The sequence below is a fragment of the Fusarium fujikuroi genome, chromosome FFUJ_chr04, assembly GCF_900079805.1.
Source record: "Fusarium fujikuroi IMI 58289 draft genome, chromosome FFUJ_chr04".
In the NCBI taxonomy this organism is placed as follows: Eukaryota; Fungi; Ascomycota; class Sordariomycetes; order Hypocreales; family Nectriaceae; genus Fusarium; species Fusarium fujikuroi.
Window position 1 is genome coordinate 1345392 of NC_036625.1, and position 25956 is coordinate 1371347.

General features: G+C 50.2%; 7 protein-coding genes; 5 read left to right on the forward strand and 2 right to left on the reverse strand.

Annotated features, from left to right (window-relative positions):
- Positions 1-530: 530 nt before the first annotated feature.
- Positions 531-3296, forward strand: FFUJ_13418 (probable DENN (AEX-3) domain protein; the record flags this gene model as incomplete). XM_023576101.1 has 2 exons in its annotated part: positions 531-923; positions 990-3296. 2 exons carry the CDS (start codon positions 531-533, stop codon positions 3294-3296), a joined length of 2700 nt encoding a protein of 899 aa, XP_023429304.1.
- A 609-nt stretch (positions 3297-3905) lies between these two features.
- FFUJ_13419 (uncharacterized protein) lies at positions 3906-5192 on the forward strand (the record flags this gene model as incomplete). The annotated part of the gene is made up of 1 exon (XM_023576102.1): positions 3906-5192. The coding sequence occupies one exon, from the start codon at positions 3906-3908 to the stop codon at positions 5190-5192; it is 1287 nt and encodes a 428-aa protein (XP_023429305.1).
- Positions 5193-5610: 418 nt separating this feature from the next.
- On the forward strand, positions 5611-7869 carry FFUJ_13420 (related to protein transport protein SEC6; the record flags this gene model as incomplete). Its single annotated transcript, XM_023576103.1, has 1 exon — positions 5611-7869. The coding sequence occupies one exon, from the start codon at positions 5611-5613 to the stop codon at positions 7867-7869; it is 2259 nt and encodes a 752-aa protein (XP_023429306.1).
- A 476-nt stretch (positions 7870-8345) lies between these two features.
- On the reverse strand, positions 8346-12336 carry FFUJ_13421 (related to EDE1 protein; the record flags this gene model as incomplete). XM_023576104.1 has 5 exons in its annotated part: positions 8346-8375; positions 8423-9059; positions 9113-12057; positions 12120-12268; positions 12321-12336. The coding sequence occupies 5 exons, from the start codon at positions 12334-12336 to the stop codon at positions 8346-8348; spliced, it is 3777 nt and encodes a 1258-aa protein (XP_023429611.1).
- Positions 12337-14446: 2110 nt separating this feature from the next.
- FFUJ_13422 (probable glutathione reductase (NADPH)) lies at positions 14447-15919 on the forward strand (the record flags this gene model as incomplete). XM_023576105.1 has 2 exons in its annotated part: positions 14447-14595; positions 14659-15919. The coding sequence occupies 2 exons, from the start codon at positions 14447-14449 to the stop codon at positions 15917-15919; spliced, it is 1410 nt and encodes a 469-aa protein (XP_023429307.1).
- Positions 15920-16611: 692 nt separating this feature from the next.
- Positions 16612-17892, forward strand: FFUJ_13423 (related to 1-aminocyclopropane-2-carboxylate synthase 2; the record flags this gene model as incomplete). Its single annotated transcript, XM_023576107.1, has 1 exon — positions 16612-17892. The coding sequence occupies one exon, from the start codon at positions 16612-16614 to the stop codon at positions 17890-17892; it is 1281 nt and encodes a 426-aa protein (XP_023429308.1).
- A 264-nt stretch (positions 17893-18156) lies between these two features.
- On the reverse strand, positions 18157-19498 carry FFUJ_13424 (uncharacterized protein; the record flags this gene model as incomplete). XM_023576108.1 has 3 exons in its annotated part: positions 18157-18897; positions 18992-19179; positions 19240-19498. 3 exons carry the CDS (start codon positions 19496-19498, stop codon positions 18157-18159), a joined length of 1188 nt encoding a protein of 395 aa, XP_023429309.1.
- Between the last annotated feature and the right edge of the window lie 6458 nt (positions 19499-25956).

The following is a 25956-nucleotide window of genomic DNA, read 5'->3' on the forward strand; positions in this document are numbered from 1 at the left end:
ATTTAACGGACGGGAGCTCCCATTCTCAACTGAAAACGGTACGTATAGGTACTTGACCTCATTCCTTCAGAAGCTGTCTCGCTTCTCTTGGCTCTCTAGCTCTAGGTACCTTAGCTTTGGGTAGACGTAGAGGTAGGCCTACCTTAGTTCTCCACTCACCCCCGACTTACACCCATTCATGGCTTCTCTCGCCTCTTCTCCCTTTACTTTACCTTCATCTCCCCCCTCGTTTCTCGAGTTTCAATCTTCTCTCTCTTTTCTTCCTTGCTTTTCTATTCAAAGCCCGGTTGACTCGAGCATTGAATGAAGCCTTGAGCGCGGTGCGGAGCCTCAAGGAATTCGGGCACTCCAAGACAAGTTCGAGGACTGACAAAACCTGCTAGTCAGTATAACTCAGGAATAAAGACAGCATAATTTGAGAGCATAATAACGACTATTCTCAAAAGTCAACGCGGACGACAACTATTATCGATACCCGAATTTACGAAGGAAACGAGAGGCCCTTTCAGGCTCAACACTATCCATCAACAATGCCTCCCTCCTTGAACACCCATCCCTCCTTTACCCGTCCTCGGACTAGCGACCGCGATGGCAGGCCCAGCACCCGCGACCAGGGCGCTGATCAGAACCTCCTGATCCCCAGCCGAACTTCTTCGCTTCACTCGCGCATCACCCAGCCCATCCCTTCAACCCTCAACATGAAGCCTCAGCAGCGAACCCCGAAGACTTTGACACATGCCTACATGGTTTGTGGTGTTGGCCGTGAGCCGTCTCAATGGGTCAAGGCTCCTGCGCCGGCCCAAGGCAAGATTGGCCACATGAAGGGCGCTGTTGGGCAGTTCTGGCTCCCTGAGATTCTGGGCAGCAGCCCACGTCTCGAGCAGGATAACGAGATTGCGCGGGCTCTTCACTCTGCTATGAGGGTGCGTACACCCAACCTATTGACCATTTAAAATTCATCTAGCTGACCAGTGGCAACTGTTGTATAGGCATGCTTCCCTCACGATGTCGAGATCTGCACAGGCCGAAGCCAGCCTCACTGTGTTCACCATGCTTTCGTTCTCCAGCAGGATTCTTCTCACACTCTTTACGGTATTTGCTTGCGCGTTTGGTCGCGAGCCGACGAGAAGAGGGCCGAGACAATTCGCGACCTTCGCAAGAGAACCGAGAGCGACTACTACGACAACCCCGATGAGACCTACTGGATCCCTTACTGCTTGTCGTTCCTTTCACGATACCCTCTGTACAATCTTCTTGGAGATTATCTCAGAGGTATGTGGATTCACTGGAACAAGGCTACCAACCTGTTCCACGCTGAGGAAGTTTCCCGTATCCTGAGCTTCCCTGCTCCTCGCCTCAACGATCTTGTTCGCATCGACATGAAGGACTACGCTCTCTGCTACCAGTTCCCATCCTCGCCCACAGGATTCCAGAACTTTGCTATGTGGCCTCTTTTCAACTGTCTGTCGATTCCCAACATTGTCGGTGTTATCGAAGCCGCCATCTCTCCTACACGCCGAATCATCTTCGTCAGCCACTACCCTGCTATGCTCACCATGGCTGCCGAGACCGTGCGATACTGCGTTCGAGTTTACGAGTGGAGTGGACTCTACGTCCCAGTCGTGCACGCTCGTCACGCTAAGGAACTGGTCCAGGAGCCCGGCCCTTACATTTTGGGTATCACTGTTGAGTGTCGCTCGCTCTTCACTGCCCCTACCGATGCTCTGGTTGTTGACCTTGATCGCAACTTTGTTCTTACCTCCAGCCCTCCTACTGCTCTCACCCCCGGCCAGCGCAACAAGTTTGTTACACGACTCACACAAGCTCTCAATGGTGATGTCACTCCTTCTGGAGTTCCTCAGCATCTTCGATCTGCTTATGGTGGCGGCAAGCTCGTTCCTGCGGGTCAGATCATCGTTATGCGCGGTGAGGTTGAGTCTATCCAGGATCCTGAGTGGTGGAACCAGGATGCCGTCATGGCTGTTATGGACCACGTCTGTGAGAAACTTGGACGGAATACCGGTATCAAGGCCGTCTTTGGTGGCTCTGTGAAGAAGCCTCTCATGACCAAGGTTTCCATGCGCCATCTTAATGAGATCGTTCGTGAGAGGAACCAGTACTCTCGTGATGCTCTTGAGGCTTGGCAAGATTTCATCAACCTCAAGGGCCGCATGGACACTGAGCTCAACAAGGTTACCAAGCGCAACAACTACCTGGTTGAGGAGCTTGAGAGCTGGAAGCAGCAGTTTCTCAAGTTCCAGGCCTTCGCTGAGACCCTCACCAAGGAGACCCAGGATCTCAAGGTCAAGATCGACACACACAAGAGAGAGAACCGTCGCCTTGCTGGTCTCATTGATCAACAGAAGGATGACAACGCTCGCCTCTCTGTGCGCCTCACCGGAACCGAGAAGCAGCGTGATGACGCTCTCGAGGCTCTTGTCCTCCAGCAGGAGATTGCTGAGGAGCTTGAGCGTGAGCGCAAGAGGAACAAGAAGGAGCTTTCTCAGCTTCAGCACACCAACATGACCATCATGCGACAGCGTGACGAGGCTCGAAGAGTTGTCCTTCATCTGCGCAGTCTCATCGGTGGTCAGAGCCACCACATGGAGCATCTCATCCAGTCTCTCACCAAGCCTGATGACCTTGCCCATGAGATCGAGGAGGGTTACGATGAAGCGGAGGAGGATGTGCAACAGGCTGGTGAACCTGGCCGTCTTACCCCCAGCCCCAATCCCCGAAACAAGCGATACTCTTCGTCCAGCTTCACCGACGTTGCCGATCGTCACCTTAAGGATAAGACTGACGCTATTGCTCACATTGTCCGAAACATTGCTGAGCAATGTCAAGCTGCTGTTGAGGGTCTCCAGCTGGCACATGATGCCGAACTAGGGAGTTCTAGTAGAAGGAATTCTAGCCTCTCTACCACCCAGAGCGATGACGGCCACTCCGCCGCCACGTCCGAAACAGGAGACGACTCCCTCCTGGCGCCGCGGTCCGGGAGGGCGTCCAGTATCCCTCCCACCCCGGATCTCATTCCCAACAGGAGCAGCACAGCAATGTCCTTTGCCTCTACGGCTACGACTCCGGAGCGAGCGTCCCAACAGTATAGCCTTAGAGACGAGATCCCCACCAAGATTGTCGAGGATGACGAAGAGGACTTCGAGGAGAATCGAAGCGACAACGGAGGGGTCACACATGAGACAAGCGTCGTTTCTAAGCATCAGCTCCAGCACCAACAGTCCCTGATGCACAGGCCATCAGGCGCCAGGATCAGCGCTCTTGGTGGCACCCGCTGAATGTTTTGGATAAACAGCTTAACTAACGTCTGAGCATGAGCCTTGCTTTTTTGTGAACTTCTCACTTCTTGCTTATTTCGATTTAATTGTCTTGTGTTTGGCGGCTGGCTTGGATCAAAACCTGCGGGTTCGGCGTTTGATGTCCCTTATATCTTTTTTGTCATTACCATTTTTCTGCCTCATCTGATGAGCAGCTTAGCTCATATACCTATGTTAAGCCTGACGGCCATCTTCTCATTATGTTAGAGTATTCTTCTACGCAGCGGTGTTTGTATGGTCTTCCTCCTTTACCTGGTTGAAGGGGGGTACAAGAATGGAACACATTTGAATGTTATCCTAGCCTCTAATCATGTGTGAAAGTAATCAACTTGCTGTTGTATACGCCATTGTAACGGCACGTCCCATAGACTTGCAAGCTGTTATAGTCTTTAGACTGACTGACATTGAATGAGACCTGGTCAATGAGTGATCTGAGCTACTGATAAGATATGCAAAAAGACCCATTAAAAAGTTTCCTTTAGCGACGTCCGTCTGGCCATTGAAAGTGTTGGCGCATTCTTCTCTTTCTTCAACTCCTTCACCCAGAGTTCTCAATTGTCGCAATTTATAATGGCTGATCCTTTGTTAACATCTCTTTGCGGAATATGCCACATATCGACCCCGAAATACAAATGCCCAAGATGCGGTGCTCGAACCTGTTCCCTCGCGTGTATCAAGAAGCACAAAGCGTGGTCTGAATGTTCCGGCGAACGCGACGCAACAGCCTACATGGCTCCATCGAAACTTCGTACTCCGGCCGGTGTCGATCATGATTACAATTTCCTCCATGGAATTGAGCGCTCTGTCGAGCGCGCCGAGAAGCTTCTCGTTGAAGAGCGTGGTATCGTGCAAGAGGAGGAATTGCGACCGATGACAGTCCAAGAAGTCAAATGGAAGCCTGGAAAAGATGGGCGCAAGCGCAAGGTTCTCGTCACAAGAGTCTTACGCGAAGCTAAAGGCAGAACCTTTGAACGATTTTTAGCTGCACGATTGAGGAAGCTGAATATCACCATCGTGTGCGCGCCGCTGGGTATGGCGAGGCAGAAGGAGAACCATACTACACTAAATCGGCGAACCAACAGAATCAATTGGCAAGTTGAGTGGATGTTGTTGGAGCATCTTCCCGATGCAGAGCCAAAGAAGGTCCGGGTGTTGTCGAAGGTTATGGATGATGTGCCAATATACGAAGCATACTATACTTCACTAGAAGAACAACAGAAGGCGAAAGGGCGACAGGCCAAGAAGACCCCACGAGCAGGTACGGACGGACAAGTACAGGACTTGGTGAACTCCACGTGGTCCTCTGGGTCATTTGCGCTCCAAGATCCCTTTACAGGTACTTGGACGAATCATAACGACACAGAGCCAGGCTTGTGGCCATCTGAGAAGATAGAAGCTCAGAAGAAGCAGTTCCAATTCTTTCTCGCAAAGTTCCGGACCCCTTCGGATAAGCCTTCTGTTGTCACTAGACTCGACCCCGAGGACTGCCTGCGAGAAGTACTGAGAAATACGCGTGTGCTGGAATTTCCCACAATATGGGTTCTTGACCATGATCAGAGCCTTCCTGAGACCTTCGCACTTGGACCCAAGGATAAGGCCCCTCAGGAAAGTAACAAGAGGAAAAACCCCCCTGGAAAGAAAGGCCCGTCCAAACCGAACAAAAGAAGAAATCAGGGTCAGGATGTCGAAGAGGGTGAGGTCAGGAGTGACGAGGAGGGCAATGAGTCAGACGATGGGATCAACACTGAATTCAAGGGAGTGAGTCTTGAGGAAGGTGATGTGATTGCCGAACAGAGCCTTGGAGAAGAGGATGATGACGATGATGAGACGAGTAGCTCTGGAAGTGATAGCGACTAAGATTGAACTGTAGACATTCGTCGAGACATAACTATAATGATACCCCAAAATGAACAAATTATCTTGCATCAACTTCTACAAACTATCTCTCTATTTGAAAATTCCTTAATTACTTTGCTGCTTTCTATCATGATACTGTCGTTGGTGTTGAAATCTCATTGGGGAGAGTGGCTGTGCTCCGCTGTCAGCCACATGATGGGACGACCTACAGTAAGGGACAGTGAATACCAGTAGCTCCCCGCGACGTTGACTTTGACATGCCCAACTCGACACACTCGCTTCAACCTTCACCTGCGCCCAACGAATTCGATATCTAGACACCAGCACCAAAGTTCTAGCACTACAAAAGACACGATACCCCCGCATCATGGTTTGATTGGGCGCGGAACCCCTCGACGCCGACGCCGACGCCGCTACAATGGACGATACACCTGCTCCCAAGCTCTCAGAGCTGCTACGGCATCCCGACGATCTAGACAAGATACCTGCGCTCAAGTTGGAATTCTCACGTAAAAAGGGCACCGTAGATGGCCAGCTCCGAAGCGGCCTGCGCGAGCAGCTTGAGACGACACAGTCGGGTATGACGGGGCTGAGCGACGGCCAGAAGACGGTCCAGATGATCAAAGAGGAGATGATCAAGATCGACAAGCTGTGCTCGGAGTCACAGAATATGATAAAGGATTTTGCGAGCATCAACCTCGTGTCACAAGCACACCGCAACTTTGGCGCCGTCGAGACCATGCGCCGCAACCTCGAGACCTTTAACGACCGCATATCGCGTGTCGAGTCGATGCTTCGGGAAGATGACGAGGACAGCGACAACATGCCCAATCTGCTGCCGTGCCACTACGAACTTACCCAATTGAGAAATATCCGTGACGATGCTATGGAACAAATACAACGCGCAGAGGACGAGAGTCTTGAGGCGACACTGGTGGACTACTTTTCGAGGCTAGACGACACGATTGATTGGTTCGATGAGCATGTTGGCATCATTGCTCTGAATCTCATTAACCTCGTTGTCCAGGATAACAACGGGCTTGTTGTAAGATTCGCAGTGGTGATGGAGGCCGAGGAGTCCAGTGACCAGCGTGTACTAGCACTGCAGGAAGCTCTCAAAGATCACAAAGAAATGGCAACCCGCTTTCAGAGTATCACAGACGGCGCTAAGAAGGTCCGTGGCTATAAGGAGAAGTTCATACAGGCTATCCGGCTCAGCGCAGAGCAACAATTCGAAGGAGCAAAAGAAGAGTTCCTCGAAGATCCGACCAAGTTGGACAAGATCATGAAGTGGTATTTCAACGATCTAAACGTCGTCAAGGTTGGAATGTCGCACCTTATGCCAAAGAAGTGGAATATAGTAAAGACGTACGCTGGCGTATATCACCAGCTGATGCATGATTTCCTGGTCGGTATGGTAGACGGCAATGAGGCTTCGTCAGCACATACCTTGGAAATCGTGGGCTTCCCAGAGAAGTACTACAGAAAGATGGCAAAGATCGGTCTAAAGCAAGAAGAGCTTATACCCCATGTTATCGACAACCGTGAGGCGGAGCTTGTTCGCGACTTTCGTGAGCTCATCATTAAATTTCTCGATGAGTGGATTGACCGAATATTTGCACAAGAGAAGCGCGATCTCGCAGAGCGCAACGTCGAGGGCTCAAATTTGGATCAGGATGAGTATGGCTATTTCAGAACCAAGAACTTTGTCGCCCTGTGGCGAATGCTGCGCGAGCAAGTGGACACGGCTGCCAACTCCCAGCGCGCAGATGTGGTCGAGGGTGTGATCGACGCTATGTTTGCCCGTCTACGCACTCGTCAGCAGTCGTGGCAGGCTATGCTTGAAGATGAGGCTATCCCCTACGAGGAGGGTAAGATCCCCGAACTCGAGGGTTTCCAGGCTCTCCAGGATTGGCTCGTGGCTACAGCAAACGACCAGATCGCCTGCATCGACGACAACGAGGACGAGAACCGTCTTGCATACCTCTCAAGCTTCCGTCGTCTTGTCGAGCAGCATGTCACACCCGCGTACCTTGAACGTATTGAGAGTGAAGTTAATACGCTGCGTGACGGTTACGTCGACTTCAGCACATGGTGTATCAACCGCTTCGCTCAACTTATCTTCTCTGTTGATTTTGGTACCGTCATGCCTGACTTCTTTACACCTCGATGGTACACAACTACTGCCATGAAGCAGATGGTGGTGACATTCGAGGAGTACGTCAACGACTACCGCCATGTGCTGCACCATTCACTGGTCGATATTTTCGTTGAGATCTTTGCTGAGGAGCTCCTTGTTCGCTACTTATCTGCTGTGCGCAACAAGGGCGCCAAGTTCCGTCGTACCGACCCTTTTCAGGACAAGCTGTTCAACGATATCTCCACAGCTTTCGAGTGCTTCAGCACACTCCCTTCCCCTGACATTGGTGCCTCTATCAAGGAGACCTGGCGTGTCACAGAACACTTCTTGCGTCTGTTGACAGCTGACCGGGATGCCATCGTGGACGCTTACGTGACGTTCAAGATGGCTTATTGGGACCTAAATTTGCAGTGGGTTGAGGCTGTACTGAAGTCAAGAGATGACTTTGAGAGGTCTTGGATCGGCGCGGTCAAGAAGGAGGCTGCTAATATCGATAGTGGGCGTGGACCAGAGACTATCATGAGCAGGGTAAAGTAACCGGGGACGAGTCATGATCCGCGCTTAAATTGAAAAAGGTAGATGGTGATTGCAATTGTGTATGATGGGCATCGTTTCATGCCCTGTTAGCGACAATGATTTTTACGCTTGTTTGAATAGCTCATTATTGTAACTAGTTGGTGTCTGCTCTATCTGTATGATTATATCGGCGCGACACAAAACTGTATCTCTACAGCTGCAATCTCAAAGCATGCAACATGAAAGACGAAATCAATACAGGCTTAAGCAAACAAGCAGTCTTCATGATACTACAATGTGGACAGATGATAGATGATAGGAGAACAAGCCCATGTCCAATGGGACCAGACGTAAAAGGAAAATCTCGCTGCCAAGAAAAATATTCAACAAAGGAGTCATGAGGATGGAGACAAAAACAATAGCAAGGAAACAAGTATGCAGTATGCATTAAGCTCTTCTTTCAGAAGATAATATCCGAGACAGCTCTGTTGTGTTTATTATGAGCGGCTAGCCAGAAAGTTCGCCGCCTGTACACGTCAGAAGGATTTCTTTTTGTAGATCGAGTTCAACTAACCTTGTCAAGATCGTAATCATACTTCTCGAGAGCATCGAGAGCTTCAGGTCGCTTATAGCCCATGCTTGTAAGGCTCTTCAGGATTGGATCATCATGCTCGGATTCAGTTGACAAAGTGCGGTTCAGAGCCTGCTGACCAGGATGGGACTCAGCGCCCGCTGGTTTCTCGTTGGAAGCAGGCTGGGCAGCAGTTGCGCTAGGGGAGTCGAGACCAGAGAAGATAGCATCCCAGTCATGGGCCTCGGGGGCCTTCTGCTGGTTGGTTCCCACAGCAGGCTGAGCAGCGCCAGTTGAGCTGTGGGAGATGAAGTCGAAGCTCTCGTTGCCGAACGCAGTGGACTCAGTCTTAGTCTGGCTTCCGGGTGGGCTGCTATCAAAAACGGGGTTGAAGTCGTCCAGTCCGGAGCGAGAGATGTTGGCAAAATCCTCATCAGCTGAGCCTTCCTTAGCATCCTCTAGGCCTTCAAAGTCACTGTCCAAGTCGTCAAATCCACCTTTAGTCTGAGGGGGGTTTGAAGGGGCAGGCTGTTGCGAAGCAGGGGCAGTGCCGGTTGCTGCCGCGCCAAAGATATCATCAACCGATGACTTTTGAGCAGTGGCTTCAGTCACGGTTGCAGGAGATGAAGGCTGCTCGGTACTGGTTTATGTTAACCCTTGACATCAAAATTTTGAACATGATCGACCACTTACCTAGGGGCCTTGGGTTCTGAGGGAGGGGTGGCTCCCTGGACTGGCTGTGGTGAAGTGCTGGCAGGGACTGCGTGAGTAGCTTCTGGTGACTCTCCTGCGTTTGCCTTCTCGCCAAAGGGCTTGGCGGGCGGTGATGCAGGCGTGAAGTTATCATCAAAGCCTCCGTTGTCACTGCTTGAGTCAGACTCCTCATCATCATCACGCTCAAGCTCTGAAATGGGAGGGAACTCCGAATCAAAGGCAGATGACTTGTTCGCTTCAGGGGAAGGTTTGGTATGGCTCTTAGCAGTGGTGAAAGCAGCAAATGCGTTCTCGAAGTCGGCCTTGGCCTTGGCCTCATCATTACCGCTAAATGGATCTCCAGGCTCGGTTGCTTTTGGTGCTTCGTTCTTAGCAGCTTCACGGGTAGTGTCGTCAGAGGCAGAGGCAGAGGCTACGTCCTTGGCATTAGACTTATCAAGCTCGTCGCCAGGGAACGCACCAGGAACACCGGCAGGGCTGTCAGAAGTCTTCAGGTCACCGGGAACAGGGGTGGCTGAACCATGGAGAGGGTCATCTGCACGCGAAGCAGGGGGTGACACTTGGCGAGAGGATGAGAGCGACTCAGTATGGTCAGGGAAGGGCAAGAAGCTGGAACTGATCTGCCTTGACTCCGGGGGAGCAGGGGGCTCAGCAGCAAGAGTTGCTTGGCGGCTCATGATAGGAGAGCTCGCGGCAGGAGGGGTGCTGTATGAACCAGCACTAGCGGTCGAGGCACCAGTATGCTGGGGCTTGAACGAGGTCTGTGGAGGTGGTGGAGGAGTGGCCGAGGCGCTGGGTGGAAATGAGGGGCCAAAGAGGTCATCGAAAGACTTGTCAGAGACATTCTTAGTTGGAGGAGGAGAAGCAAATGCACCCATAATATCAGTGCTTGCAGTGCGGCGGAAGAAGGGATTGTTGGCGCTAGAGGTTGAGGCAGCTGGGCTTGCAATTTGAGCCGAAGCAGACGCTGGCGAGCCAGTGTTTGCCAACCGAAGATCCTCGATGCTCTTGGTGAGCTCCTCCGCTTCTCCCTTTAGCTTATCACGCTCGCCCTCTGTAGTGGACAGTTGCTTCTTGTTGATGGCGACCAGTCCCTTCTGTTGGCGAGCATCAGACTTGAGCTTCTCAATCTGAGGCTTGAGCTGCGCGATCTCTCCATTGACTACACGAATTCGTTCTCGAAGGTTGGTATTTTCTTGTTGGTCCGCCTGAAGAGCTGCCAATACTTGCTGATGCTGCGTCCGAGTATCACGGTAAGTTCCCTCAAGCGCCATGCATTCAGACTGAAGTTTGGCGGTCTCCTTCCGTGCATTGCTGAGTTGCTCCTCAAGGGCACGAGTATCTTGCGCCTCCTTCTCATAAAGGGTGCGCAGTTGAGCCAGTCGCTGCTCGAAGTTCTGCTTCTGGGATGTGGCCTGGTTCAGTTCATTTTGAGTAGTATTCCTCTTGGCCTGCACATCTTGGGTTTGCTTGGACAGAGATGAGATCTGGTTAGAAAGGTTTGCAAGTTCTGTGGTTTCCCCTGAGATGTTCTTGCTAGCCTCATCGTTATCTGACAACAAGTCCTCGGATGCAGAAGGTGCCGGAAGCTTCTGGCCAGAACCAGCTGAACCACCAGTAGGCTGTTGCGTCAAGCCTCTACCAAATGAGGATGACGGCACAAATGGCTTAAAGCTTGAACCGCCGGTTCCCGTAAGGGATGGCTTAACGGGAGAGGTAGGTGTGAGTGCAGAACCACCGGCGAAAGGATCGTTGGCGTTGGAACCCCCTGTTGACATTGGAGCCTGAGCAGGGGGAGGGGGGGCAGGGCTGGACGTGCCTGATTCAAGGCCGAACAAGTCATCTAAAGCGGACTTGGGAGCAGGAGGAGGAGCCTGTACGACAGGTGGGGGAGGCGGATCAAAGGCGGACGTAGCAGTCTGTGGTCGAATCTGGGTGCGCATGCTAGGGGGAACCAAATTGGGTGGCAGAGTAGTTGGTAAAGGGACGGAACGGCCGCTTCTCTGCTGTCTAATCAAATACATAGCAACCGCAAACTCGTCTCGCGAAAGCTGACCCTGAGATTTTGTGTCGGCAAGATCCCAAATCTGGGCTAAGGAGTCTTCGGGAAGGTTAGACTGGCTGAAGAAAGTGACAGCCTCCTCTCCTGTGATATATCCCTTGTTCCCCTTGTCAAGGTCGGCGTAAATTTGATCGAATCGAGCCTTGTCGGCAGGTGTCACAGCCCAGTCGCTAGCACCACTCTGTTGAGGAGACATGGGAGGACGACCGAGAGGGCTGCTGGTGCGAACCTGGGCTGTTCCACTGACTTGTCGAGGAATGGCTGAGATGCCAGGACCAGTCGAAGATTGGCGTGAGGCAGGACCACGGCGTGATGCAGCCTCGTAAAGACCAGCGGGGAGGACACTAGGGAGAGATCGCAGAGCTCCTGTCTTCATGGAGGTAAGAAGGTGCATAGCGATAATGAACTCGGTCAGAACAAGAGCACCACGCTGCTCAGTGTCGGCAAGCTGCCATATTCTTCCCAGTGCTTCATTGGGTAGGCCGGACTTCTCAAAAATGGTTCTGGCCTGGTCGCCGGGAAGCTGGCCGCCTTGAAGAGGTTGACGTTCGAATAAACCACTATATTGAGCGACCTTCTCAGGAGTCAGGGGTGGGATGCGGATCGGCCCGCCGGTGCTCTGGGCTTGAAGAGCGGCCGGGGGAGGCGGCGAGCTGACGGGAACAGGCGGAGGCGGAGGAATACCACCGGCACCTGTAACTTGAGGAACGATGCCATCGAAACGAGGAAGGGGAGCTTGTTGGAGGGCGATCTCGGGTGTGGGCTCGCGGCCAGCTTGTGCGTGTCCGATGAGTCGTAAGGCGATACCGAAGCCAGCTGGTGTTAGGAAACCTCGGTTCTCCTTGTCGGCGATCTGCCAGATCTAATTCGAGTATCAGCATTGATTTCAAGTCAGTAGGAGGATCATTTATATCATCAACTTACCTCGCCAAGAATACGGGAGTCTAAACCTGTCTTGTGGAAGAACCTGACAGCAATTTCACCGACAACGACACCGACGCTGTCTGAATCGGCCTGTCGGAAGAGTTGTCCATAAGTGCGCTTCTCCTCAGGGGAGAGGTTCAGGTTTGGCGCTGGTTTGTCAGCTTTGTGTGATAGAGAATATTGGATGTGGGCTTCAAGTACCTTCATCAGCCGCCATGATCGCGTATACGAGCTATGGAAGCTCAGGACGGTAGAGACGGACGATGGATCGCGATAGCGCCAGGAGAGATATTAAGGTTCTCGAGTATACGACAGTGATGGGTCGCAGTAATCGATTATACAGCCGATAAAGCGATCGATAGTGAAGCCGATATAACGGGCGTGGAGAATATGTAGTTGAGGAGACAAGATGGAGGTTGAATTGTGCTTCGCTTCAGTATGGAGATTGGATCGTCAGCCTGGGCTGGACCATTATGGGGGGGTTGGTCGCTGCTGCTGCCAAGTCGAGAGGGAGCAACGCAGCAAATGAGAGGTGGTGATGGGCTGCCCAGTAACCAACCAGAAGCCGGCGGGACGTGACAGGGGATAAAGAACCTTGACAGAAGCAATCATCCGCTAGAGGCGCACTGGAAGTTTGAAACTCGTCCTCTCTCACGCCAGAGTCTCACAGGCTACGCAAGGGTTTAAGCCACGAGGGGAGGGCCACCGAAGCTCAAGCTCAAGCTGTCGATATTCAGCTCCATATCAAAGCTCCACATTTGTACGTCATGACGCTTGAATGGATGATATTGAAGAAAACACCATGATGTGAATAGCATGCTGCTTGATTTGGCTCATGTTCTTCAACGTCCTATTTCTATTACTGTTGTCTATTATAGAAATTTCGCCCCAAACCATTACGTTGCACAACATGCCAGGAACATGAGTTTGAATATATGCAGCATCTACCATTAAAAAAAAGGAGAACGATCTGTGCCACATGAGAGAGGTTTGGCTGAGGCTCTACAAATACTTGAAGAAAACGGAGACTAAAAGATTTAAAGGTTGACATTTAATTCCAGTTTCCAGACTCTATGACAGCAAGACTTGGTGTCGTGCTACCATGCTGCCGGATATGCATGCATATGCGAGGCTTCTCGTTACATGTGCATCCATGGATTCCGAGGCCTCAAAAGATGTCTCATTTGACGTGGTGAAGCCTAGTTTAGCCTAATCGTAAGTTCAATCATTTCCGTTAAAGGTCTTTGGGGTTTACAGAGTTTATAGCCCATCCAGCCCTACTCGAGCATGAAGTGAAAGAGCCCTTGGGGGCAAGAAAACAGCGAACCTCGCTGTAGGGTGTCAAAATAAACTTAGCAAAAATTATCCTAAACTTAGGCTATATTACCTCAGTCTTTTTGTCATTTAGGATTGAGGTCCTGTGTTTTCTTTCCTCCCCTAGAAGAGTTTCGAGATACACCATCATCGGCGTTTATGATGTGACCAGGCTATAGTGGCCCCAGTCATGACTAAAAACTGAATATTTCAGGATATAGCTAAAAGTCTCAGAGTGCCATGAAATAATATCATGAATGGGCGACCAAATACGTCTGGTATCGCCTTTATCTTTGTAATCAGCCTCGGAACTGAAATCCATGTAGCCTAATGCGAGGCTTATGTCAGAACTTCTGGAAGTATTAGGTAGTCTACTAAGATAGAACTGAGCAAGTGAGAGGACGTATCGAATTGAATTGAAACATGATTCCATACCCATTGATCTGATTTGGAACCTGACACCATCATCAGACTCCAAAAAGGGACCCTGGAGCTCGGCATGGCCTCCACTGTGAACCACCATCCCCGCTAACGGAGCTTGTAGTTACCTAGGCTCGGGGATCAAAAAATCATCCTCAATGCGGGTGGATTTGAAATCATCTCTCTTCTGCAGCTCGTCATTGATATCAACCAACCAATTCTTGAACTGAAGTCGGTTTGCTTACTCAACCCTCCATTGATTGTCTTAATAACACAATTCTCTTTTCTCAAATCACGTCCATCCAATCCGCTTCCGTCAATCTCAAGTAACCCCGCCACAACCACTACCTACCACTTCTCATTCTCGTCCCTTCGCATCTAATGTCCTATCTTGGTCCCTTTTAAAAGACGTCATTCCCCTCCCAATCTCTTTTCCACTCTTTCCATACCAATTACAAAAGGTTAAGCCTCGAGGCAACCTCATGCAAGCTCTAGCCCACTCCCTACGCTCATCAACCCTGTCTTCGTCCTCGAGAACGACCCCGCTGCGAATAGCTTCAATTACCCGCCATCTCTCTACATCTGCGCGCAATATGGCTCCCATCACCAAGGAGACCGACTACCTCGTCATTGGCGGAGGCAGTGGAGGTCTTGCCTCTGCGCGCATGGCCAGCAGCAAGTTTGGCGTCAAGGCTACTATTGTCGAAAACAAGCGACTCGGTGGAACTTGTGTGAACGTTGGGTGCGTACCGATGAACTATGCAATATGCAATATGCAATACGAATTCACGCTAATGCAACCTAGCTGTGTGCCAAAGAAGGTCACTTACAACGCCGCCGCCCTCGCCGAAGCCATCCACGACGCAAAGGCCTATGGCTTCTCCGTTGAACAAACCGCTCCCTTCGACTGGTCCACCTTCAAGACCAAGCGTGACGCCTACATCAAGCGTCTGAACGGCATCTACGAGCGAAACCTCAACAACGATAAGGTAGACTACCTACACGGATGGGCGCGCCTCGTTTCCAAGAACCAGGCTGAGGTCACACTCGACGACAACTCCAAGGTCCTCGTCAACGCTAAGAAGATCCTCGTCGCTGTCGGCGGCAAGCCTACTATCCCCCCTGACATCCCCGGCGCCGAGTACGGAACCAACAGTGATGGCTTTTTCGATATCTCGACACAGCCCAAGAAGGTTGCTATTGTCGGCGCTGGTTACATCGCCGTCGAGTTTGCTGGCATGTTCAATGCCCTTGGCACGGAGACTCACCTCTTTATCCGCCACGACACTTTCCTTCGAAACTTCGATCCCATGATTCAGGAGAGCGTCACTAAGGAGTATGAAAGACTCGGTGTTAAGCTGCACAAGCGCTCGCAGGCCAGCAAGGTCGAGAAGGATTCCAACGGAAAGCTTACCATCACGTACAAGGATGATCAGGGCAACGAGAGTGTTGTCAGCGATGTCGACAATCTGATCTGGGCTATTGGCCGCACTCCTGAGACTAAGGGTATTGGTCTTGAGGAGGCCGGAGTTAAGCTTGGCGAGAAGGGACATATCCTCGTCGACGAGTACCAAAACACTGCAGTCGACAACATCTACGCTCTTGGTGACGTTACCGGGGAAGTTGAGCTGACCCCAGTCGCTATCGCAGCTGGTCGCCGTCTTGCACACCGTCTGTTCGGCGGTCCCGAGTTTGCTAACCTCAAACTCGACTACAGCAACGTCCCCTCAGTCGTCTTCTCGCACCCTGAAGTCGGCAGCATCGGTCTCACCGAGCCCCAAGCCATCGAGAAGTACGGCAAGGACAACATCAAGGTCTACAAGACAAGCTTCACAGCCATGTACTATGCCATGATGGAGCCTGAGCAGAAGGGACCAACAAACTACAAGCTGATTGTTACTGGACCTAAGGAAAAGGTGGTCGGTCTTCACATTATGGGATTGGGTAGTGGTGAGATGCTGCAGGGCTTTGGTGTTGCAGTCAAGATGGGTGCCACAAAGGCCGATTTTGATAGCTGTGTTGCTATTCATCCCACGAGCGCTGAAGAGCTTGTTACTTTGAAATAGAGAAGATATAGAGGAAAGGATATTAGTGTTAATATAAGGTCACACAAATAAAAGGAGTTGTTGATTTATGGCTCGTTAATTTCACTAGGTCCTACGTCGTGTTTCCTCGTTGCATCGCGATAACTTGTCGTAGTTTGAAGATTAATATCTCTTACGAACCCCATTTATACTTCGAGTTATCGATCTTGGGTCTTTTCGTGGTACATGCTTGAGTAACTGGGTGTATATATTGGTGAGCACTTGTGTCTGCACAACGTCAAGTTATCGACTTCGAATTTACAGCAGTGCGATAACGGAAACAAAGATTGATCCATCAATCCCTAGCTAAAAAATCATACACTTTACAAAAGTCGTTACATGCATTGTTCCACCAAGTTTCTAGCGCCCTTGTGCTGTCATATGGCTATGTCACAGCGGGAACCCAAGCCGTATCTGACTCAGGCGAGATCATGACGCCTCGAGATAGTATCAAGAACCCAATTGCCAAATTCCACGCCCTACGCGCCGTATGTAAAAGTGAACACGGGGAATTTACATAATAGTCACGATCGGGGTTTTTATGAATGTTGTCCTACGCGGCTATCGGTGACCGGTAGCCACAGTAGTTCGGCAGCCGATATACAGAGGAGAGTTATCATATGTTTTCTCGAAATACAACAGTTCACTACACTTACACGCCACCGTCAAACGCAATGGCACTCTCAAATCGCGCCCACGAAGCCGAAGAGGCATGCAAGGGGATGGCTTTGTGGGAAGTTATCACCAATCTCTACGACCAAAATACCAATCCTGGTGGTATCGTGAGTCTTGGGGTGGCTGAGAATACCCTCATGCACAATGTCTTACGAAAACACATTCATGATAACTTGGCCTTGACCAACCCGGCTTTCACTTACGGAGATGGTACCACGGGTACTAAAAGAGCCAAACAGGCCGTTTCTAGGTTCTTGAACAAGCATCTGAAGCCTTTCCGCGATATTGATCCAGCGCATATTTCCATGACCAACGGATGTAGCGCTGCCATTGAGCATTTGTCGTGGGCGGTTGCGAACCCTGGTGATGGGATATTGCTTGGTCAACCCTACTATGGTACCTTTATACCGGATCTTACGTATCGTTTTGGGGCCAAGCTTCTCCCAGTTGCCTTTGGTGATATCGATCCTCTCTGTGAAGAGGCAGTGACCAAGTACGAGGAAGTCATTCTCGATACTCAAGCCAAGGGGATCAAGGTTGCCGGTCTAGTTATCAGTCACCCGCACAACCCCCTGGGACGTTGCTATTCTCGCAAAGCTCTCATTGCCTTCATGAAGCTGTGTCAGAAGTACCAGGTTCACTTTATCAGCGATGAGATCTACGCCCTCTCAGTCTGGCCGAACACTGTCGATCAACACCCTCCCCCTATTCCTTTCGAATCTGCTCTTTCCATCGACACTACAGGTATCATTGACCCTGAGAGGCTACACGTTCTATGGGGCATGTCCAAGGACTTTGGTGCCAATGGCATCCGAGTCGGGGCCATTATATCTCAGGCCAACCCATCCCTCCACGCTGCTATAGTTGCTGTTGGTCTGTACAGCTCCGTATCTTCCATCTCCGACCACATCACTGCCAACGTTTTGGAGGACGACGCCTTTGTCGATTCATACTTGGCCGAGAACCAAAGAAAGCTATCAAGTCAATACACTCGGGTCGTTTCTTGGGCAGTGAAGAACAATATCGATTACGCTCCAGGTGTGAACGCTGCTTTCTTCTTATGGGTTGATCTCGGCAAGGCTTACGAGGCACGGCACCCAAAGATTGAGACTGACGATATCACGGATCTTGTCATTGACAAATTGATTGAAACGAGAGTCTTTCTGGCCTCGGGTAAAGCATTTGGTTCCGAGAAGCCAGGCTGGTTCAGAATTGTGTTTTCCCATCCAGATGAGTATCTTGATCTGGGTCTACAGCGAGTGATGGAAGCATTGCAATAGCATTTCTGTCTTAGCATGATTGGATTAAACAACAAATTTTGATAACGCTGTGAATAGAGATGCTTTGTAACGAACCTGGCTGGTGGTTGGCCTTCATGTTCCCGCTGAGCCCATGAAACAAGGTTAATATCTCCCCTATCGGGGGGTTTCGAAACTTCTCTACCACTTCTCAACCTATCACCTGGACATTGAGAAACAGTTTGCCCATCTTAAGTAGCCCATTGTCCAGATGAATTTTTGACCTTATGTGCTTTGCCAGAGGGCTCAAGTCACTAAACTGTAACCGACATACACCAGTTCACTTGCACTCAACATGATAGAGTAGCCTGCCCGAAGACCGTGTTCGTTGGAATGAAGCAGTCCTGTCACAACTCCGGTCTCACTGATCGCCGCAGCTCCAATCATTGGGTCCCTTGGCGCAGGGTTCGGTCCTTTTTCATTCCCCGGCTGGCCAGTCCAAGCCCAGTGGTAGACTCGATAGTGAGTAGTGGCAGTATGACGCACGACTCTGACTGACTTTGCAACGATTATACCTTTAGTATAAGGAGGCCAGCGTGTAGCAAGACTGACAATAGAGTTCCATGGAAGCGCATCATCTGGGTCCTTGCCCAGTAGCCGCGTAAATGTCGTAGTTCCATCCTGGTTCTTGTAATTGATAGCATCGTCTAGCTTTACCAGAGCAACATCTGTGCCCGGGACCACATCTACAGCCAATCCAATTCTGTTTTGGAAGAAGAACACCCTCGTTCCTACAACTTCTCCTGGGCGAACAATACGCCCTGCCGTGGTCATCATATGTTGGTCCTCTTGGTTCTTGATGAGAACGCCACTAGATACATTGACTGCAAAGTGCGGTGCATTCCTTCTCCCTTCCGGGTTCCCAGTACCTTGGGAACCACGAACGCTCGTTCCAGGGAATAGGGGTAGTTTGGGGGCATTACCAGGCCACCGGCGATTCGGTGAGCTGTCTTGAGTGCCAGTCGGACCATCGCTCGAGACTAGTATCTTCCACCGCCGTATAAGTAACTTCACAGCAAGCAATGTAGCGTGGAAGCTGGTTCGCCTTCGACTTCAAATTAATCTCCCGGCCCAAGCTGACCACGATCTTTTGGTCCATGGTCAGCATGACCTCCATAACTTTCGGATAGGTTGGATGACTGGAAAACATCTCAGTTACATCTCGAACCATCGCTCGCAGCGAGGACTCCTGGAAAGGATCTTGGCGTGCATCGATGTTGACGCAAATACGTAGGTCCGGGTTCCCAACAAATATCTTGGGGTTTGATGCTTAAGACTCGATATTTTGGAATAGTGAAGTCATTCCCTGGGACCTTTTTTGATGGCTACCCCTGATAGGTGTGAGAGACAAGTCTTCTGGAGTCTTGGGTGTTATTGTAAATGGACGTCCGTTGACTGTGAGAGGCCAAGGACGCGGGGGGAGGCTCTTGACGAAGAAACAATACCGGTAAGGGAAGCACTCCATATGTGTGACGCTTTGGAACATTGGGATCTCTTCCTCGCCGAAGATTGGCTTCAGATACTTTCCATCCGAGCCGAGCCTCATTGGATATGTAACATGCTTGGGATTGATGTTGCTTAGGCCCATTATACTTGAATATGTGAGTATGGATTTGGTGTTTGTTTTCAATGGCTCAGATCATTCACAGGATCAGAGAAGCAGATTTTAAGAGATGGCTCCTGACTCTTGGTTCCTTCTGTGGGTGTTCTGCTCCTCGCTTCTCCCTTCCCTTCACATTTTGATCTTGCCGGAACTTCTACCTGTTCGCTCTTGCTTTTTTTTTAATTTTTTTTTTGAGGATTCGACTTGCAAGAACTCCCAGAAGCAGGAAAGGTTCTCTTGTTTTTTGGTTCAATTACAGCGAGGGCAGATAATCAGGCTCGAACACAACGATTACAGATTACATGGTACATAGAGTACCCAATGTAGAAGCCAGTTCCAATGGAAGTTTTGCATCTTTCTAAACATTCTTGCCATTACAACGGTTGTTCAACTCATTGATAACTACCTACTTTTCCTTACCCTATATGGCGAGACAGTTTCGGGACGTCTATGAGAAAGCACACGCTGCCATGGATGTTTTGGTCCAATGATTCAGGGTGGTCTACCGGACGTGTAGTTGAATTGGTCCTCTCCGGACACAAACAAAGACCTCCTCCAGCCGGTTCAGTCCGATGCTTTCCACTGACAGACAACTCGGACCAAAGACCCCCCAGGCCGGTCTCGTCCTTGGGAGAAAAATGCAACAAGCCCGATGGAGACATATTGAGCACGTCCCCTACGGTAGAGCAAAGAGAGGAGCCGGAAGACAAAAGTGAGGCAAAACTGTATCCATCAGCCATCCAATTGCACTGGTGTTGGTCGTGCCGTAGTCGCAGTTCAAATGGCGGTCCGCTACGGATAGATCCTGTCTGGGGGCCAGTTCACCAATCGGAAGACCTGATTCATGCCCGGGTCCCGATATTTTGGACAAGGGCCCCGAAATTCTTTTTTTAAGGTGCAGATGCCATCCAACGGCCCTTGAACCCCCAGCTCAGTGAGTGAAAATTTAGAGACGGTCCGACTTATGGGGACGGGGAAACGTTGAGGGGATTCACTAATGCTGTTTAATGGACATCAAACAAGGATTGTTTGAAGCGGCTGGACCCTTGGAAACAGCCGGTGCTTTAGCGTGTCAGCGTGAGTGATATGGACAGCCCGTCTTCGGATGGTAAGCTGAAGGTGTCGGTCAAGTTGAGAGGAGACACCGGTAGACGCCGCTCGGCTGCAGAGATTTCAGTTCAGTTGTTATCAAACAGATAGCCAGATTAGTTGACCCATCACGCAACAGGAACAAAGGAATATGCTAGTCATGCCCTTTTGGTCATGCTATGTCCACGTCAGCCAGCTCAGTGCATCTGATGGTGCCCTGTAGGTGGTGAAGCTACTGCAGGTTGGCTTGAAAACAAATCGAAGAATGCATCTCTTGTGCCTGGCCCTGGTGTGCTTACTGTCTGTGAGTGAGTGAGTGTGTGTGTGTGTGCCTGAACCCTTACAATCCAATGCAATACCGATACCCGAACAGAATCTGACAGGGCAGTATAGTGAATTGTTATCTCTAGGGGCATTATTCCCTATCAGGGTGTCATAGAGATCCTGCAAGAGAGAAAGAAACGAATCTAACTGGATGTGAATCCCAGACATACATGCGATTTACGTTTGATGACGGGATAATTGCGGCATATGTCTGGCACAATCGTGGATATACTATGTATGTATGCAGCCGACTTCAGCCGACTTCAGCCAGCCATTTCAATCTCAGCTTTCTAGTACCAAAAGGTTCCATTGGCTTGGCTCACAATCGATACGTACAGTACCAGACTCATGGGACAGAATCCACTGTGAATAACAAACAAACTAACATTCACGAGCATCCCTTTGAGGAAAGGAAAGATTTGCAGTCAGGGGTATCAGTAAGTAGAGTTTGTTATTAAACTCGCTTTCGCGTAAACTGCCATGCCCCAAAACTATTCCCGATCGAATTGTCCGCTGCACCTTAGATCGAAAGGCGAACTGAGCTGCTGGAAAGAATTTTCGTACCAGGGTTCAAAACATCGGGCGAATAGAAATGAACCACAACTGGCACGGGTTTAACACCACCACCACGAACGATCCATTAGGAACTATCAGCTGTGATGGATGGTCTCAGTTATATCCATGACTATCAATCAATCACACTAGGAGTAATCTCGGACCTCCTTGACGAAAAACTTGAGGAAGAAAAACAGAGATAGTTCAGAGATGGGATACCACAAGATCTCTCGGGATATCGAATAGGCGAAACTCTAGATGGTCCCAGATCCTGCAAGCGTCCACTCCTCCTCTCCAAAGAGCCAAGCTTTTGACGATCGTTGATAACGTCTTAGCCTAGCGTGCTCCTAGGGCAGGGGAGAGAGAGGCCATAGCAGCTTGACCTGGAGGGTCACAACGGAGGAACCCTACGCTTTAGGCTTGGGTTTCGATATGGTCCTGTTTGGACTTGTTGGCCTTTTTGCCTCCCGCTACAGGGGCGCCTCCGTTGATGGTGAGTGGTCCAGATGGTGATGGCCTCGCTTCACGAACGGCCGTGCCCTTGAAGGTTTGGAGCTTACGAAAGCCATCCCCGCGATAACCGGCCCCCGTAAAATTTCTGGGGTTGCTAGTTAGTGTCGTGTGGTGTGTTGGGGAGGAGATTTGAACCAGTTGGAGCACTTGGTCCTGCAAAATGAGAGAGGAAAAAAGTCTAAACTGGTATAATGAATGCGGATGTGACCCTCTAATGTCACCATTTGGGGGATCGGGACCTGAAGAGGCTTGGAACTTGGGGAGGGAAAAAAAGACAACGTCTGTTCGCAACCAGTGGCCCTTTGCCTGCCATGCCTCTATACCCGATTCTGGGAGGGAGTTATCCTATAAAGGAATTGAGCACCCTGGACGTGAATGAATGAAGCCAAAATGAGGCCGTTGATGTGGATAGACACTCAGTGACTGGCGATGGTGATAGTTGACGCCTTGATTCGCCTCTTGCAACGCAACATGCAGCGATTCCCACTTAACGACACCATTAAAACTCGATGACTGTGTTTTTCATGCCGTCTTCATCCGTCCAAGGACGCCGTGAGAGCCCAAACTCCACCTCCAACGCGGGGGAACGAGACGGGGAAAGCTCATGTCTCACAGCTATGGATGTAAAGGTTAACGTTATCCACTGTAGACAAGCACCAAACACTAACAAAGGACCACAATGTATGTCCGAGGCTTGACGAGAATAACCGTGAGTAAGAGTTGGAGACCAATGTTTATTGTGACTCTGTCTCATCTCTCTCCATCATACCACGCCTACCTAGTCAAGGTAGTCAGAGCATCCGAGTTCCAGCTGGACCTGATCCGGTATTACACTAATAACTTCACGTCATGAGTACGGCATAGACATTTCTCACAAGCAACTGTACTCTATGTAAGCATGAGAGAAATCAGTGAGAGACAAATACACACACCCAATCGCCTGGGTCTCTTCCTGATACCGGCTTTCTCCCCGGTTAATGGCATGTCTTTGTCTCTCTGCCTACTCGGGTTGCACAACTTGGAGACAAGGAGCGGGACCTGCCTATATGCATCCATACACATATGAGGTGGTGCGCGTCATGATGGCTTAAAGACAAGGCGCTATTGAGCGTGAAAAAAGAAAAGAAGAGCGCAGCTACCAACAAGAGAGGGCAAAGATCCAGGAATTGTTAGACATGTTGCCCTGCTTACGTTCTTTTTCAACCCCTGGCCTAAGCTCGTGTTCCACAAAGTTTCTCGAAGCTCCAGAATCTCGATGTGATGAACACAGAGATAAAAAATTACAGCTCAGCCATTCCAGGGTCGTTTGAGCCAGCCTCATGTACTTGGTTGTTTCTCGAGGGAGGATCGTGAAACGGATCTATCAACTTTTGGCAACCGAGGCGAGCATGCACATATCCGGAGACAATGATAGCTTGCCAGTGCCTAGGAGCTATGGCCATAACTATGTTCATATAACACGATGTATTATCAATCTCCCATTGAGTCCCTGAATCACGTATACCCCAAGTATCGCATAAGTGCAACATGATCTGCTAACACACAGCGTCTCGCCATCCAATCTTGTAGCACTTTTGTAGCAACCACTCGTTTCTACTAAGCTTGTAAAGACTTGTCATAGATCAACACATCGGGGGACCGGGTATTGATAGGCTATAATATGTTTCGGTGCTCTTTCTAAAGATACCAAGCGCCTAAAAAAGCAACGACACTGTGATAGAAAACGTCTGTATGTACATATCTGTGTAAGACATAAGCACACAGCCCAGCCAAGGCGGTGGGGGCCATGCCTTGTCTAGCTGAAAGTTTGGAAACTGGAATAAGAAGCACGAAAAGATGCCATATTAAGCATGGGATAGTCAGTACGGCCGTGCTGGACCGTACGAGACAGGCGTTCTGGGCTGACGTCCTATGCAGTCCCGGCTTCGTGGGCAACAAGACACCGCCTCCACCTACGCAGTAGCAAAACATGTGCAGAGGAATTCATGGCTTGGAGTCGCGAACGCGGTAGAACATGGTATTTCAGAGACATGGCTGCCCAAAGGGCGCCGCGGGTGTAAATGGTCGCACCCCTTCATCCTTCAGGTCTCAGACAGACGTGCGAGAAACTCGTCCGTGTATTTGCCCATAGGCGAGATAACCGTATGTAGTCGTAGGGATTCAAATTTGCCTTTGAGATTATCCTCGGCTGTATGGCATTGACATGGCGCCTTTCCTGGTGCAACACCATTGCCAGGCTTCGCATTGCACGACGAGACCCTGCTCAGAAGTCTCAGCAAGGCAATTGGTCTTTGTAAACACCACCGTTACAAATGGAAACTGAAGGGAGACAGTGTAAGACGGATTGACCCATAATAGCCGGATCTTCCGTTATTGGACGATGCAGAGGCATAGGCAGAGGCAGAGGCAGAGGCAGAGGGAGAATGTCGTCAGAAAGTTGGCGCTGGAGCCTGAGTGAGGTACGTGTAAGCGTGTAAGTGAAATGCCGCTCGCTCGGCATAAACGATGATCCCTCAATCTGAAACGGGGACCTATGTGTCAACGTAACAGCCTATCGAATCGACGTTGGAATAGCCGATGGATCAAATCATATCAGCGTGAAAAACAAGGCATCAACAGAGTTGCAGCATGTCGGAGATGGCTGTGGTTGTAGTCAATGGCACAGGCATTGGGCGAGTGAGTGAGCGAGTGGTGCAAGAGGCGTTGAGACGTCCATTCGGCCTTTGAGCCGCAGTTGCTGATGGTGGGCATGATTCCACGTGGTGTAACCACACCAGAGGTACCTGGATGTTTCCTAATCCTGGCATCAGATACAGAACAAAGGGCGTTTGCCTTGGAGGCAACTCAGGGATGAAGATGAGGGATAAAGAAAGGGTGTTGGTATAGTCTGATGTCGTATTGACGGGCTGTGAGAACTCCCTTGCTTGCACGGATAGAGGCTGATCCATCCTCTTTGTTTGACTTCAGTACGGTATCCTCTTTTGGCCAGAGGCATGTGTATCGCGTTGCACAACGACTGACATGGATGCTCACGTATCACAGCCGCCCTGCCTTTGTCACACCTCAATCGCTGACATGACAGGGACCCGGACCAAGCGACGAACCGGAAGCCGTTGAACAAGAACAAGATGAAAAAATTCGTTTCTCTTGGTGAGACCTTGATTGGACGTGGCTCGCTGACTTGGTCCTGGAATGTGAAGAGAGCAGAAAAGAATACAGAGGCTATTGTTTTGTTTCTAAAACAGCAGCCTATGTTACCCTGTCATGACGATTATGATAAACATGCTGAAGAGCCGCAGAGACAAAGAATGCCGAGATGATACCCGGGACGATCTGGGAGCTTAATTGGCTGAGACGCTTGAAATAAAAAGCAAAACCAAAATGCTCAAGACATTGAGATCCAATGGTACTGGTCAATATCGACAGTTGTGCAAATGCCGTGCTTTGGCAGTACCAAAGTCCATTGTGTGTGCTCCAAAGCAGAGCAAAGTAATGCAAAGCCACGATGGATACTCTGCAACCTTGCATTTTCTTTGTATGAGTTAGAGCCATCCCTCACTTCAATTCGACTTACACAGGCTCCATCCAAATGGGAAGATGGAATTGACACGCCTAGCGGAGCAGGCCGAAACAACCAAGGTCAAGGACCAAAGTATTTGATGTGATAATTAGGATGTCCCTTGAACCAAGCAAGGCACAATGGAGCAAGCAAGGGTTGAACCTGAATTGGCGCGAGCCGACGTCACATAGGAAGATGTGAGTTTCCGGCAGCACAAGCAACACAACACACAGCGCATCTCATCCATTCACGGCGCGACGCAACCTCCGGCCCGAGCCCGCCGATCAAAAAAGAAGTTTTCCTTCCCAGGGTCAGGCATGATAGCCAGGCACAGACAGGTACAGGGTTTCGACATGTCCAGAGTAGAGAGTACACAGGCTGCCACGTAGTCCAAGGCATAAGG